At 34.1% G+C, this 16,492-nt stretch overlaps 1 protein-coding gene across 1 annotated transcript; it reads right to left on the bottom strand.

Moving 5' to 3' along the window:
• Positions 1–2,281: 2,281 nt before the first annotated feature.
• LOC105344314 (matrix metalloproteinase-24) lies at positions 2,282–15,371 on the bottom strand. Its single transcript, XM_034480722.2, has 11 exons — positions 15,018–15,371; positions 14,844–14,929; positions 13,068–13,237; positions 12,651–12,732; positions 10,285–10,424; positions 9,786–10,043; positions 9,047–9,241; positions 8,371–8,544; positions 6,227–6,360; positions 4,378–4,526; positions 2,282–3,229 (listed from the first exon to the last, which is right to left on the bottom strand). Exons 1-11 carry the CDS (start codon positions 15,132–15,134, stop codon positions 3,130–3,132), a joined length of 1,605 nt encoding a protein of 534 aa, XP_034336613.2. The 5' UTR covers positions 15,135–15,371; the 3' UTR covers positions 2,282–3,129.
• Between the last annotated feature and the right edge of the window lie 1,121 nt (positions 15,372–16,492).

Raw genomic sequence — 16,492 nt, 5'->3', positions numbered from 1 at the left:
GAAATATTTCAAATAACATATTTCACGGGTGTTTTGTATTACCCTATAAAAAACGTTAAACGGTTACAACGTTGCAAATTTCCCTATCATATTTTTTTTCATGCGGTCTGTTATAATATGCTTTCAGCATTCACCAACCCACTTCTAATGCTATGATACTCAGCGAAAGTTTATACATGTACACGAGGGATGTTCGGAAATTATTGACACAACACAAATATTCCCCTCTCAAAGTGACAAATTTTAGTGAAAATGAGCATAAACATTAAAGAAACTTGAACAAATAAATGAGCAAAGTAATATTAATAATTAATAATATGTTTATCACGGTATATGAGTAAATGGTCGGGGTACCCGGCACAGGCCCGAAGTCAGAGTTTATATAACTTAAACATCTACATTTCAAATGTTGGTAGACTTTCAATTATTGATAAAAGAATCCAAATTAAATAAGTTCATTTTGCTATTTATTGAGACTAAACTTTGTGCGTTCGATTTGAGATACGGTGATAATAAAAAAAAAATATATACGTAGCACCAAATTGGTTGGAAAATCGGAAGAAAACCTTTTCTTGCCAAGAAATTGCTTCAACGAAATACATACCATGGGAAGGGGTCAAAAGCTTCAGTTAATGGGGTTTATTGACTGATTAATTAATTAGAATTAAACAAAGGGATTAAAGATCAAATAATTTTTACACACAAATTGATTTTAACTTTTCTAAGATACAAGCAAAATGAACGTGTAATAGACGTTTCACAGTAAGCTGATTTTAGGGGAAGAAATAACTCGACTTTTCCCCCAAAATTTCAAGAACGGAGATAATACATAACTGTTGCAATTTTGAAAATAGAGAAGATGAAAAATGAAGACTATTTCATGTTTCTTTTCGTATGTAAGGTGTTTAAAACATAGGAACAAAGAAAAACGTTAAATGACGTCGGGGCGAGTTTGTGAGTGCTCAATGGATGTAAGCAAGTTTGTTAGCTTACCAAGAATGAACAAATGAATGCATTATCTTCAAAATTATCATGTTAAAAACCGTACCATGGTTTACATTCTGGTGAAATTTCAATGGTTTACCCTTTTTCCCAAGGGAGTAAGAGGAAATGTCTCAATAATTTCCGAACAGCCCTCATATTTCTAAGAGAATGCATCTGCATGGGAAATATTCAATACCTTAACTTGGTCGAACAATCAAAGGAAACCAGGGATATGATACATGTAATATAAGTAGAGCATTGAAGATTATGAAGCTTTCAGATAATTTCAGATTTCAACAAAAGATATGTCTTCCAAGTAACTATCTACAGAAGAGGAACATAATTTTGCTAACAAGACACTTCTTTGCACTGAATTCATTTACTAGGACTAGAAGTAATTTGGTCTTAGCGTGTTCTTTTTATAAAGGTTATTAGTTTGTCTAGGAAAGTGGACCTTTTTAAGGTTTTTACCACCCACAAGACATACCCTCTGAGAAACAAAATGTCAGCGCACGTAGTGAACATATCATAATCACGCGAAGCTGTCATTGAGAACTGTTTATACCGACATGAACATCATCAATGATGTAGGAGGAGAGTCGCTGTTTCTCGCCATTTTATTTGTTTTATATTAAACGAGTACAGTGGCAAATATTTTTAAAGATCAAATTCGTAAAGATCTTTGTAAAATTAGTGCTAATTTCGTGAATGCCCTTCACCCAGAGTGTGGGCTTTGTATTTGACCCTAATGCCTGTCTACTCTATTTTGAAGCTGGGGAATTTTATCATGTTAGCACCTTTTTTTTATCAAATTACAAGCGGTTTTGAAGGAGTGAAAGAAAATGACGAGATTTCTGTGAAATTGAACTTTATCTCTCCCAATTTACCTACTTTCCTTATGACTCTCTATGACTACAACAACACCAACTTGAAAACTCTGCATGCTATATATCTTGATTCTAACTTGAATATACTAATCAAAGATTCCATTTTCTCCAGACCTATTTTATCAACCCCGTTTCCCGGATCGAAGATCGTATTTATTTTTAATACGGTTTTTTCATTCCCTCTTTGTGATCTACTCTTGGATGGTGACAATGAGCTTTATTTGAACAAAAAAAAATGATTTGTGCCAAGTTTCGTTGATATATATATTATATAAGTTGTTTTGATGAAGATGGAAATGTGAAAAGTAGCAATGTTTACCAGCATTTGACTAGAAAAGCTTGAGCTTAATATTTTATCGCTAAATAAAACCATGTTCGACTTAGTTTACATTATCAAACAAAAAAGGGCAACCCTTTAACAACTTTCTTTTATTGTTTTCAAAAGCTACATAATATACAATAACCACATACATTTTTTCAACATAAAATATTTATATTGTTGGAATTCATTAATATATTTTATCCCTGAAAAAAAAACCCATTGTACACACAGTGTACAGTTTTGTGCGATTAACGAGGCCGAGTAAAATTCGAGAGCGCATGACTTTGTGCGTCTTTTTATTTTCATGCAGCCGTAGGTGCAAAGCTGTAACTTTCTTTTGCATTGTGTTTTTATATAAAATTAACAATATATGTTAACATTATCAGTTGAGATAATTAACTATGCACTTAAGCAGACGAAAGAAATATGATTCGCACATTTATCCAAGGCTGCGATGGGTTAAAAACATTACCGAAAGAGCATTTTAAAATGATTATTCTGTTAAAAATTCATTTTTAAAAGCCAAAATATCGAAATATGCCATTTTTTTAGGGGGGGGGGGGGGCTAATTATTTTTATAATCAATATCTCTAAACCAAACCAAGAGGTAAATTTTTGTTGAAATTTAATTTGGTTATGTTTTACAATAGTTTTCAAAGATTGAAAAAAAAATTCCTTGGATAGAAATACAAAAAAAAAATTGGGGATAATGTGAAAATTATGCATTTATTTAACAAGTTCCCGTAGGTCCTATAATAAACAATGATAAATTTCAAAACGACCTCCGAGAAAATTGAGGTGGTGAATCACTTTTTTTACATATACTTGCAATAGATTTCATCAAAATATCTAGAATAGAAATATTTGGACTCGGCCTCGCATAAATCAGAAGCTAGTTAAATTGACTACTATGTCCATATCACGCTCCCCGCGGATTTATTTGGGTGTGGTTCTCCCGCATCCTAACCAGGGGGCGGCCTTGGGTTTAGGGTAGCCAGCGTACTTCCTTCTGTATCGATCATCAAACTTGAAGTAACTGAAACAAAACGTAGATGATGAGGCCTAAAAGTTGGAAAGCATGGGTTGGTTTACGTCTAAAATATGTCCCATCCTATTATGTGTGATAGAGTGCATAATTCATGTAAATCTAAGTACATGCACTGTAGGTTTATATTGCATTAGCTTACTAGACGGCCGACCATTGTTAGTGAATTACTACTTTTGGTCAAAAGTTTGTCATCAGAAAATTATCAGACGAGCTGCATTTTTTGCTTTTAAAAATCACATGAAAAAATGGGGAAACTTTTAAATAGACATACAGATGGATTGAGGAACAGAGAGGATCCTTATCGATACCAATAATGGAGTACATCTAGGTTAAACCTGGGATGGAAAGTTGGCCAAGATATTTTATTTCGCGTTCATTTGAAAAAAAATCTTGACTTTTAGCAAAATTTTGAAACTAAATCCAGTTTTCTCTCTCGAAGTATTAAAATCAATTATCAAAGCTTTCATAATTTTTTTTTCTGTCGTAACATTGATTTGCTCGACCTAATTTTTCTACATTACTAATTTAATCAAAAAAGTTAATTTATGAAAAAAATTAAAAAATCAATTCTTATCCGACACTACTTTTCAAAGCAGCTAATTTTCTAGCTAAAAGACGATCGCTCAGACGCTCCTTTCCGTTGATATTAGAAATAGCTCATAACGTACGTACTCCCTCTGAATACTTTTGAAGCCATGCATCTTGGATAAGTGACCAAGTAATGTAAGAATTAACACTGAATGACCTTATTTTGATATATTTTTAGAAGCTTGACCTTTTTAAATCGATCAAACTATTTTTACGGATATTTCATTCCAACTAAAAAAAATGCTTCTTCGTCTTCTTATATAGCGGAAAGACGTGCGTGTATTTTGAATAATATCAGGTTACACAGACGTCTTTGAAATGTTTTGGCCGAAGAGGGTTGATATAATAAACTGCTTGTTTATACAAATTATGTTTTAGTCCTTTTCTTCCTTTTTTCTAAATCTTATCACTCACTAAACTATTTTTTTACTAATGGTCTACGTGCATATGATAAATTATGAACAAACTCAAATACTGAGAGAGAGAGAGAGAGAGAGAGAGAGAGAGAGAGAGAGAGAGAGAGAGAGAGAGAGAGAGAGAGAACTTACTTTTTGCCCTTGAAGAAGAACGTGTTACTGCCCCATCTGATGGCTGCCTCTACATTGACAGGTATCCCTCCCCAGAACGAAGAGATCGGGCGAGGATAACCGGAGGGGGGGTTGATGTACCTCTCGTCCCAGATACTATATTTATCTCCCTAAAACCAAGATCGAGAAATAAAAGGTAAAGGAGACAAACATGATAAAAAGTCATCGGTAGTCACAGAATGGTGATGCATGTGGGATATGAAGGTATCGATACAGCAGGAAAAGTATCTTGCGTTAGCGGGTTATGTAAATATTTTCTGCACTGATCGCTACTTTCGAAACCCGCATGAATCATCAAAGATAGCATTTTTTGTTAATATTTACATATATGTTTAACAAATTAATGAAATTGCAATCAAAATTATGTAAAAGTAAACACTAGTAATTATTGTTTGTGTACAGCAGTATATTAGATTTTTAAAAATAGCCAAGTTGTCTATTATGGGAATTTGAGTCTGACATCATGATTATTTCGTGCAGTCCGTGATTTTTCTTAGGTTGCTGAAGGTTTCAACCAATCGATATACTAGCTTGAACTGGATCTTGTAGAGTCCTGTCAGTTTCTAAAGAGCTATGAATTACAACTAATTTCCGTAAGAAATGTACGACATCATACTTAGTGAATGTATCTGTAAGATATTGACACCTGTTTATATTTTAAGGGGAATGTGCCAGCCATCTTTTACATTTGAGAAGAAAATTTTAAACATTTCTTAAACTGGTTTGTTTCTTAAACTGTTGTCAAAAGATACAAAAGCAATAAATATGACGTTTAACATGCTGTTTTGTATGCAAATTAGCATACAAGGGCAGAACAATGCATTTTCAAATCTCTGAACTGCGCAGCTGCAGACTAAAATTTAAGATTTAAAAATATAAAAAAAATATGAGAGGAAGTCATTATTATTCCCTTTACAACCATTTGGTGAGAAAAAGGTCAAAGCTTGGTGATTTAAGTTGTAACTTTGTCTCAAATGAGGGTACCCTATTCTTAAATGAGTCTCAAAAACAATAAATTTTGTCTATGTCTATGGAGGTACAATAAAGTTATATTTTCATTGAAAAATATATGTATATTTTTTCTTGAAGGCAATTCATTTTTGAACCCCTATCCTACTTCTAAAAAGAATTAAACTTAATTTATACTCAGAAATAAAACAATACATTTGGAACTGGTAAAGAGATGTCTGTCACATTTATTCCACATTATTTTGAATTGACATTAATTATTATTGATGAAAATATAACGTCTATGTGCCTCCACAGATACGAGAGTTCTAAGTATTGCCTGGAATTTTCTTGTTCTAAAAATTGATACCATGTCGACTGATAAAAATAGGGGTGCCCTATTTTGAGGCAAAGTTTCTACATTTATGTGTAAAATTCAACCTTTTTTTAACAAATAGTTGTAGAGAGGACACCATTGAACCCCCTTCATATTTTTCATATTTTAAATCTTTAAAATAAGTATGTAGCTGCGCTGTTCGACAGCTGTTTTAAGTGATTACAAAGGCATTGTCCTGTTCTTGTACGCATAATTTGCATACAAAACAACATGTAGAATCTCATATTCAATGCTTTTATATCTTTTGGCCAAAATTTTGGTCAGTTTTGGGCAGAAACAAGCCAGTTCAAGAAATGTTTACATTCTTATTATCAACTGTAAAAAATGGCCGCACATCCCCCTTAACAGTTTGTAATTGTTCTCTCTATCTTTGTACTTTGCTTAAAATGATATCAATTAATTTGACTTGCAATATATATCTTTTCAAACACAAATGTTTTATACAATGTGTTTAAATATAATCACCTTGAAAACATAAGTCCTTCCATCATACCAAGTTATGGCAGCCTGGATTGTACGGTAGAAGTTGTTTTTACCGGGAATTCTCTTCGGGTATCCTTGGTCAAGCTGATAATCCGTGTAACGGAATATCTTATTACCTAAAAATACCGATTACGTAATATATAAAGGAATGTATTCTTTATGCTGCTTTTTCCATAGTTTGATTTAGGGATGAATTTAGTTTCTACCTTTTTTATACAATTAACCATAACTATGAACCGTTTACGCTAATATTTTTGCCCATACGTCATATTGTGTCGAGGTAAGTTATGTTATACAATGGGCGAACTTATTGATCACAAACTAGTTCGAGTTTAGGTTTATGGTTTGATAATAGTTTCATATCTGTTTGAAACCAGTTGGGTGGTTTGAAGGTTTATCACTAAATGGAAAGTTAGTTTAGAAAAAATGGTTGCCATTGCACTCGCATACCTACTGGATTTGTTCTAGAAATTTAAAGAAAACAATTTTTGAACTCATCTGCATTTGCATGAAAGTCTTTATTAAAAGTGTGTACACAATTTTTTTCCTGGCAATACCCACATGTTAGGATATTCTGCGAACCCATTGCAAAATTTGCTTTTAACACCATTTCAATATTTGCAAAAGTGAATGCTGTTATGAATCAAAGTACTGAAGTACTGACGGGAGTTGATTTTATCGATTATCATTTCTTTCAAAATCAACTTATCTTGCGTTGCAATCAGTTTCTAGTCTGTATTTAAATTAGGCACATTTTTATAATATAAATTTTCAGACTTTTCCGACAAGAATTTTGAGAAACCCTTTATGAATCATGTTGTGTAATACTTTAAGATAGATTTCAAACTATGTATCAGTAATCGCAATTCTAAAAATTGTATGGATCCAAACACTATTGGTATCGAACTCTAGTCTCGTTCAACCAGACGCTCAGCTGTCTCCGTTAATCTCCGACACGCAAGAGAGCCTCTCTGTCGGAGATTTACGGAGACAGCCGAGCGTTTGTTTGAACGAGACTATATTAAACTCTGGCGTAGGAATACATGATACTACAAAAATATCTACATTGTTCGTATTATATAAAATCTGACTATTTTCAAAGTGTTTATAGATAAATTTTTCTTGAAAAACAATGCTTCAGCATACATCACATCGATTTTTTCTATTATTTTCAAGAAGTAAGTCTTGTCAGCGGTGATGATTTGTGCTTAGGTCCAAACACTGTTTCACTTTCAGTTTGCCAGAGTAACTGCATAGGAGAGTTGATTAAAATCAACTCCCAAAAACTATATTAATATTCATTTTTCTACACGTATATCAAAGAGATCATTTGATTCACCCAAGGCGTTTAAACAAGTTAAAAATGACACTGGTTTCAAGTGAAATATCTACTAATTACGTGGTCTTAGCTCACAAGCCAGACAAATCTTGTTGATTTCAAAGAGCCGTAGTTAAATGGCCATCAATAAGATAGACAGGCGAACTTATTCAAGCATTATAATGTGTACTAAAAAAATGTTATGAGCAGACCTTTCAATGAATTCCTTTTTTTTCATCAACCACTTTGGATATTTTTTTTGTTTGCCTGTTGTCAATTGCAAAGGGTAATTCTCAGTGTTTGTATTAATGGAATCGGTCTCTTCCACATTATTATTTTGGTCAGTACTATACATGTATGTACTATCATAGATCCTTTGAGACACATATGTTTAACGTTAGAACGATACCCATATGCTTCGCTAAGTTCATTCTTTGATACATGTGCCACACTTGAGTATCAACAACTCTCTTTCGAACACCTCTCCGCCATCTTGAAAGGATTTAAAACCCCCGAATCCGCACTCGAAGATGGTTTTAGGTTTGCTGGAAACTTGTTTCAGTTTAAAGCCAATAAATACAAAAACTAGTTTTAGTTTAAAACTAGTTCTAAACCAGTTTTGCAAATAAATGAAAAGTTTGCAAAACCGAATTAAAACCAAAACTAGTTTTTGGTCAATAAATTCGCCCAATGTTAATGAATTTGTTTAGCCAATTCGCATTAATTTTCGCAAAAATAATCATGTAATTATGTAATAACCAATGCAACCAGTTATCAGTCCTCTTGGTATTGTACTGTACAAGCCTACCTTTGAACATGTACACCCTCCCGTATCGATCTTTGACGGCGGCCCCGGCGTTCTTCGGGGCTCTTTTGTAAATCTTTCTGGTCTTCTTTGGAAACCCTCTTTCAAATCCTATCCCATTTCGGTTAAACTTATAAATTAACTCTTTTCGTGTAGCATACATAGATCCATCGCGGGCTGCAAGGAAATCATAAAAGCAATTGTGCAGTTTGCTGTCAGATTTGGTGAATGCATAAGTTTGCAATCAAGATCTTGTAGAAGTGTACTCAAATGAATATTAAAATGATGCTTCTAAACTTATGTAAATTTATTCTATTTCTGTTACATCTATATTATTGTATGATTGTGGGTGTTGGAAAATGTTTTTTTTAAAGCTTAAACTATGAATTACAATAAACATTCCTTTAGTTGCTTGTGTGATCCTTTTAGCAAGTGCCCTTCAATGATCAGTCCGTCCATTCGTCTGTTCGTCAGATGTCAATTGTTCGGAGCATATGTTATCTACGCTTTATTTTATATCACTTATACACCACCCACAGAGGTAAAGGTAAAAGTATAATCCTCTATAATGCTTTTCTTTGGTCCTTATATCATTTATAAAAGCAGAGACCTTTGAAATGTTAAGTTTATCTCTATTGTACTGCATAAATATACTTTGGAGCATTTATGAAATAGTTACCGTTGAATATGGTATCAAATTTAAGACTGCATATATCACCAGGTGGTGTCGGTCTCCGTGTGGTCGGCCTGGGGTAAGGACGTCGAGTGGTGTAAGGACGTCGAGTGGTGTACGGACGTCGAGTGGTGTACGGACGCCGTGTGGTGTACGGACGTCTTGTGGTGTACGGACGTCTTGTGGTTCTTGATGGTCCACCTGATGGTCCAAACATTGATCTTTACATGTAGATATATTCAAGTATTGAATTTTTTAAACAATGCATAATCCTCTTTAAAATGTTCATGGAGCAACAATAACTTCTTGTATTAAGCTTCTGGACCCATACAATGAGATCAGTGGTCCGAATAGAGCCGAAGCTGTTCCTCTGTGTGGTATTACATTAGGGGTAGTCATAAGCCACAGTTCTGGGAGTTTGTTAGTGAAGGTAAGAAGTGCCAGGGTCAGGGGTCCGAATAGAGCCGACCTGTCCTTGGTACTTGCCTTTCAATTTGTTTAGCAGGATTTCCTCCTTCGTTGCTAATTGTTTATTATATATGATTCATTCTTGATTATAACCCACGTTAGGGACATTTTGATATCAAATATAAATCTAATCAGTGAATAAGGAAAAGTTATGCCATTCTTTTGCATTGACTAATAAGGAAGCGTTTACACATTACCCCAATTGCAGAAACATGTGTTTTGTTATTGTAGATAACGTATACAATCATTTTAAAACAAAGATGCTTTAAATTACTACCATATAGACTCTGTATCCCTCGAATATCATCATTATGGAGTTTGTAATTTGGATCATAGCCCTGGTAGTATGGCGCCATCAAAGCTTCCGGTGTGCTTGAATGGCTGAGACCTAAAGCATGACCAAACTCGTGGGCAGCCACTATTTCCAGGTTCGTGCCTTCAGAGGTGCCCATGGTCCATTTTTCGTCGTCGTCGAAGTGTGTGTCGCCAGATATAGCGGAGGTACCCGGGAAAAAGGCGTGTGCGAGAGTTCCACCTGCAGATCGTAAGAATAGATTTATTTCTACCTTTGCGTCTTTAAAACAACAATGTTATCCTAAAATCCATGCAGGTTTGAGGAAAAGCCATAAATTGTTTCAATGAAACAAAATGAATAGGTGTATTCTGTGACGAATGTTTGTGGCGCATGCAGTAATTGATAATGGTGTAACTCGATTTGTATGGTGATGTTATGTATACGAATTCCAACACTCGTGAACACAGATTGCAAGATTTACTTCTTCCGTCGAACGGGCTACCGTCTCCGTGGTCGTAGCGCTTGAAGTCGATGATGATATCTGCGTCACCGCTGGCAACCTCCCGGAACCTCAGCGGCGAGACGCTGCTCCACTTATTGAAGGCGTTGATGAAGGCCCGCCTATGGGAGAGAACTCCTCACAATGCACTAGTGATAACATTGTCAAGCAATCAATTCAATAGTTTTTGAATCTTTATTGATTTTTGAAACTGTTTTGTGCGGGTGTCAAATCATTACTTGCTGTCTTGATATCAATGAATAAATAAATATAATATCCTTGTTATGACAGAATTTGAATTACGAAGATTTAAGTTGGTGTATATTTACCAGAATGATATTTATATAATGACAGAAACTGCAAAAAACCATAGAAATAAAAAAAAACCCAACATAACTCGCATATTTGTAAGATTTTTTTTCTTAGACGTTGTGTCCGAATATATCTCATGATATTATGGCTCTGCCTTGGGAAATAGTTGCTGTCTCGGGGACAATAAACTTGTTATCGTCCACATGGTCAGTAAATAGGTACACATGTATACTATTTTCGGGTTGTGATTGTTAGTATTACACACATATACATACAGTCAACCAATGGTCTTGCATGTAATATTGATGAGCACCCAACTCTAAGCCCTTGTATGCAAAACTCTTGTTCATCTTGCTGATTGAATCATTTAGCCTATTATTAATAGTCAGATAAAAAATTCCATAAAACTATCTCTTGCTTTCAATCCAATTATAATGTTAAAATTCTGCTTGAATAAAAAATTTGATTTAATTTTTGGGAGTTGATTTTAATCAACTCTCCTATGCAGTTACTCTGACAAACCGAAACTGAAACAGTGTTTGGACCTAAGCACAAATCATCACCGCTGACAAGACGTAGATCTTGAAAATAATAGATAAATTCGGTGTACTGTATGCTGTACCATTGTTTTTCAAAAGAAAAGTATCTATAAATGCCTTGAAAATAGTCAAATTTTATAGAGTGCGAACAAATCAATTGTTTTTTGTAGTTGAATGTATTCCTACGCTAGAGTTCAATTTAGTCTCGTTCAACCAGACGCTCAGCTGTCTCCGTATATCTCCGACAAGCAGAGAGTCTCTCTTGGTAGTCGGAGATTAACGGAGACAGCCAAGCGTCTGGTTGAACGAGATTAGAGTTCAATATTGCTTGGATCCAGACGTGTACAATTATTAGAAACATTTCGATTACTGATACACAGTTTGATGGAATTAATTCTATCTTTAAATATTACACAGCATGATTCATATGGGGTTTTCTAGAAATTCTTGTCGGAAAAGTTCGAGAATTCATATTATAAAAAGTTGCATAACATATCGTTGATTATAAAATTGATAATAATAAATAAAATCAACTCCCGACAGTACTTCAGTACTTTGATTCACGTTTGTATTCACCAAATGGTATCTGCGCCTTTATTTTTCGATAACCTTAATTTGCACGTAACCAGAGAAACGACTTGGGGTTAAATGCGTTCAAAAGTCTGAACTTGAACTTGAGGTGCCTCTGCAGTACAGACAAATGCTGAATAATGGTTTTAAAGACAGAAAGAGATTGTTTGGCATTTCGCGATGCCAGACGATGACAGATGACATTAACTCTTTTGATATCTTCAGATGGCTTTGCTTTGCTCTGACATCAATATTGAATAATTTTTAAGAAGCCAGCGGCTAAAATTCTGGCTTAAGATAAGGTTGTGAGGTTTTCAATTGTTATAGAAAGAACCTTACAATCAGCTTTGTTTGTATGCAATATATCTTGTGTTTCATTGCTTTGAAAAATGTGATCAAAAGTTTTATGTAATCGGGTTTTACACAGTTCGCAATGGTAGCTGTGCGTTCTCTGTGAGAATCTCTAATATGATATTCTTTTTTACAGAAATCTTCAAAGAGTTGAAATAATCCCATTTAATCTATAATTGGTATTTACATGTAACTCTAAGCTTTAAATTATAAGACAAGTTATACAAAATGAATCAAATATGTCCTGATTGTCAAAAAATATTCCGTACCAAGAAAAACTGTTAGCCAACTTTAATTCGCGACGACATTATTTCGCGATTTACTTAAAACAAACTGGTTTGCGATGATTAATTTTCGCGAGTAAGCATTATAATTATAAAGACCTGTGTTATAACAACCATACGACAAGGGCTGGTTCGCGGCGAGTAATATTCGCGACGACGATACTCTAGCGAACATCGCAAAAATTTCTCGCTTGCGAATAAAAGTTGGTTAAGAGGATTTGAAATCAGCTAATCAAAAGACATTCACATTTATATTAACATCTATTCACGCAAATAAAGATGTTGAACAAACCTATGCTGGCTCTGCGACAATGGGTTCGTCCGCGTGTACCCAATCACCTTCCACGATACTTCAGTTTTTGGCCATTTTAAACCTGTATAAATGTAATTGTATTTAAAAAGATAGGATGGCATACACAATTACAAGACAAACTCGATTTCATTCCCTGAAAGCTCTGATTAAACAAAAGTACGCACTTTGATCATTTAAAGAACTTTCTGCTAAGAAATTTAGTTTACTTCGAAATATATACGTGCAATAAGTTAACTAATTATACTGAAAAAATATTATTATACCTAATAAACTGAGAAAGTAAATGGATTTTTCGTGAGACATATACAAATACATCTCTTTAGTACAAGATAACATGGGTTAATGAATGAATGATTGCCACTGTAACACATGCAGATTCCATCAATTTTGTTTAACCTAATGTTTTGAATTCTGCCGGCTTCAGAAGGTTGGAGCTTTTGGTTCTGGCGGCAGTGTCCTTGTCACGTAAGATGTCTTTGTTGCCACATCGTGGAGCCTGCATCTTCTTGACAGTCTTACGGTCCAAAATCCCGGTAACTGGCAGTCCCACTAATTGTTGGAAGTTTCTGGAGATATCAACAGGATAGATTTTATCACAGCAGTTGACAGAATTCAAATTCTTTTTAATTATTGCACGTTTTCAGGGCATATTATACTGTTCGAAGATGGATTCATCTGCCATTATTATTTGGTCTCTGGGATTATAGATAAACTTTTCCTTTATACCAAACTCCATTCATTCTCATTTTTATTTTACATTAGTAATGTCGAATTGGTGAACAAAGCTTAAAAAGTCAAAGAAAATGAAATATGACAATTGTCAGCTAGCCAAGGGAGGCAGGATTTGGTTTGGCTTTTTTCTTTTTCACATTTGCAGTGAACTGAAAAGACATTTATCTGACGCCGCGACGCACATTGAAAAGTCATTCATATAACACAATGAAGTACATTTCAACTTCAACGCCGTACAAAAGTCGATTCCTAACGAGAACAGTGGCGTTTATTTATTGATACACAACCCTGTACAAAGTGGTAGTTTGGTCAGTACACATGTAGGTAAGCATTTGAAATAATTGCAAGTAGTATATAAGTACAATGAAATCATTCGTCACGTGCAAAGAAGATCTTAACGGGGGACGACGTCGTAATTAAAAAATAAATTCAAAGAACTAAAAATGGTATGAGTTAAATTTGGCCAATAATAATTAGCCATTATTTAAAGTGTTTCGGGGTCAGTAAAATGTTATGTTATTTTTTAGAAAAGTTGATGTAAATAAATATTTCACCTATTTATTTGATTTATTTGCACTCACTGGCATTATATGACGTCAGAAGTGACACTATTTCAATGATTCAATCAAAATTAGTCAAAAATTGAAATTTTTCTTATCTTTTTATGAATGGGAAATAAAGAGCGCATGTTGAGCAAGGAAACTTTTTTTGTCACGAATTAGTCTTGGCTAGATACATCTCTGATTAAAATATTTTGTTTGTTCAAGCATGCGCTCTATGTTTTCTGAAAGAAAAACTGCTTGAAATCAAGCTGTTTTATGCTAAAAATGCAAAAATGGCGGGGAAAAGTTGTCTTTACGATGTCATATTTCTAAATTGTGGGCAGTTGAATCAAAATGAACATTATGTAAAAACATCACATATATATCTGTACAAAGAAAACAAAGAATTACAGTAAAATGATGATGTTCATTTTAGAGGGCCATATTAAGTCCATATCATATATAGTCAATTGCAAATAAATCTAATTATTGCAGAAAATTGAAAATGTTATGAAAACCCATAATGCCAGAAGAGGGGGGGGGGGGGGGGGTGGGTGTAATTTATACCAAAACATCTCCCTTGCAAGGCCAAAAAAAAAATCATTGACAAAATATGTATTTTAATTAATGATTAGTCAACAAATGATGAAGACAAACCTAACCTTGTTTTTGATATTAAACTCTTATTACTAAGAATTTATACGTACGTCATCCAGTTATGGTAGACTTTTAGAAATAAATTTTGATTGTAAAAATTAAAAAAAAAACATTTAGCAATATCTAAACAAAGCTTCTATAATTATGGAAAAATTCCCAAATCATATAAGACCGTTAGATTTCGACAGTAGATTTTGTCAGTGTAAAGTATCTTTTGATCGCGTTTTTCATTGCGTCTTACCTTATAGCCTTTTCTCTGTCTGCTGGGCTATGTTGCTGACCAGATGAAGTTTTCTCTTCAAGGTAGCCAAACTTTTCGAAAAAAGCCTAAGGAAAATTTATTCAAATGCACGTCAAATACAAAAAACCCCAAATACCTATATCACAAAAACCATGTATATAAAAAAAATCTTACATCAGGACTGAATGCCTGTCGCTTAGAACGATGCTGAATTATGGTATCATCCTCGCCAAATATGGTTTGTAGATTGATCATAAAAATAAGTAAGCAGCAAAAGCGATTGTACTCCATTATGATTTCTGTTCAACTGCGAGACCATCTACATTGTACTGTGAGCTTATGTGTGAAACAAAAACAGAGATCAAATTCTGGGTCAAGGGTTTCGGAAATGCTTTGCAGTCATCATAACGTGTTTCCTGGGTCCTCTTTTGAGCCGTACTTGTCTTGATGACTCGAGTGGAAGGGAACCTTTGGGAAGAAACAAACGGAAACTTGACATTCCGCGGTGGGTGGTTCATAATAAGGATCTCAAATACCGGAAAGTGCGTTGACACGAGGACAGTCCTGGACACCCTCAGCTTAGGATACCTATAAAGAATGTATACGACACCTAGACAATACATATACCATATGTATGCAATGCCTATTAAATTATAACTATAAAATTTTTATACGATACCTATGGTGGCATAGATCTGCCACCACTTGTCAGATAATTATATTAACTTCTCATATGATAATGTCGACTTGTCAGATATTTATGCCAACTTGTCAGATCGTTATGTTGACTTGTCAGAAAATAACCATAGTGGCTAGAAACTCAATATTTTGTTGTCAAAGCGTGTTAGTGCCACTAACTGCCATTTACTTGTCATCATAATACCATATAAGTCGACATAAATATCTGACAAGTTTACATAATCATCTGACAAGTCGACATAAAGATCTGACAAGTTAACATAATTATCTGTCAAGTCGACATAAAGATCTGACAAGTTAACATAATTATCTGACAGAAAAAATAAAATGGCCACTAGTTTAAAGAAAATTATCATTTATATTGTAAGTCGACTTGTCAGATAAGGATGTTGTCTTGTCAGATGTTATGTCGTCCTGTCAAATAATTATGTCGACTTGTCAGATAATTATGTCGACTTGTTAAATAATTATATCGACTTAAAAGATGATTATGTCAACTTGTCAGATCCTTATGTCGACTTGTCCGAAAATATTATTTCAAATGGATGGCAGACATTGGGCGTGGAAAGGTTAAAGTGTTGAATTCTTAAACACGTGAATAAGTGACAAGTCGATTTAAAGAACTGACAAGTGAACATAATTATCTGACAAGTCGACATCAAGATCTGACAAGTCGACATAATTATCTGACAAGTGGTGGCAGATCTATGCCACCATAGATACCAACCAAATGCCTATATGATATCTTGAAAATACTTTTCGATACCTATTCGACACTTATACGATACCTATACTATACGAGGGTTGTTCGGAAATTATTGAGACAACACGGATATTTCCATTTCTAAGTGACGAATTATGGTGAAAGTTGGCATGAACATTAAAGAAACCTTAACAAATAATTAAAAAAATGTTTAATGTTTTGTTTACAACGGTAGATTAACAAATCG

The sequence above is a fragment of the Magallana gigas genome, chromosome 3, assembly GCF_963853765.1.
Source record: "Magallana gigas chromosome 3, xbMagGiga1.1, whole genome shotgun sequence".
Lineage (NCBI taxonomy): Eukaryota > Metazoa > Mollusca > Bivalvia > Ostreida > Ostreidae > Magallana > Magallana gigas.
The sequence above is the reverse complement of the archived record's forward strand: the minus strand, read 5'-3'. Positions and strand labels throughout refer to the sequence as shown.

Coding starts and splice junctions, on each gene's coding strand:
- LOC105344314 (XM_034480722.2), bottom strand. CDS start 15,134: ATGGAGTACAATCGCTTTTGCTGCTTACTTATTTTTATGATCAATCTA. Junction 14,930..15,017: donor GACAGGCATTCAGTCCTGAT/GTAAGATTTTTT, acceptor AATTTTCCTTAG/GCTTTTTTCGAAAAGTTTGG. Junction 9,242..9,785: donor AGGGATACAGAGTCTATATG/GTAGTAATTTAA, acceptor TTGGACCATCAG/GTGGACCATCAAGAACCACA.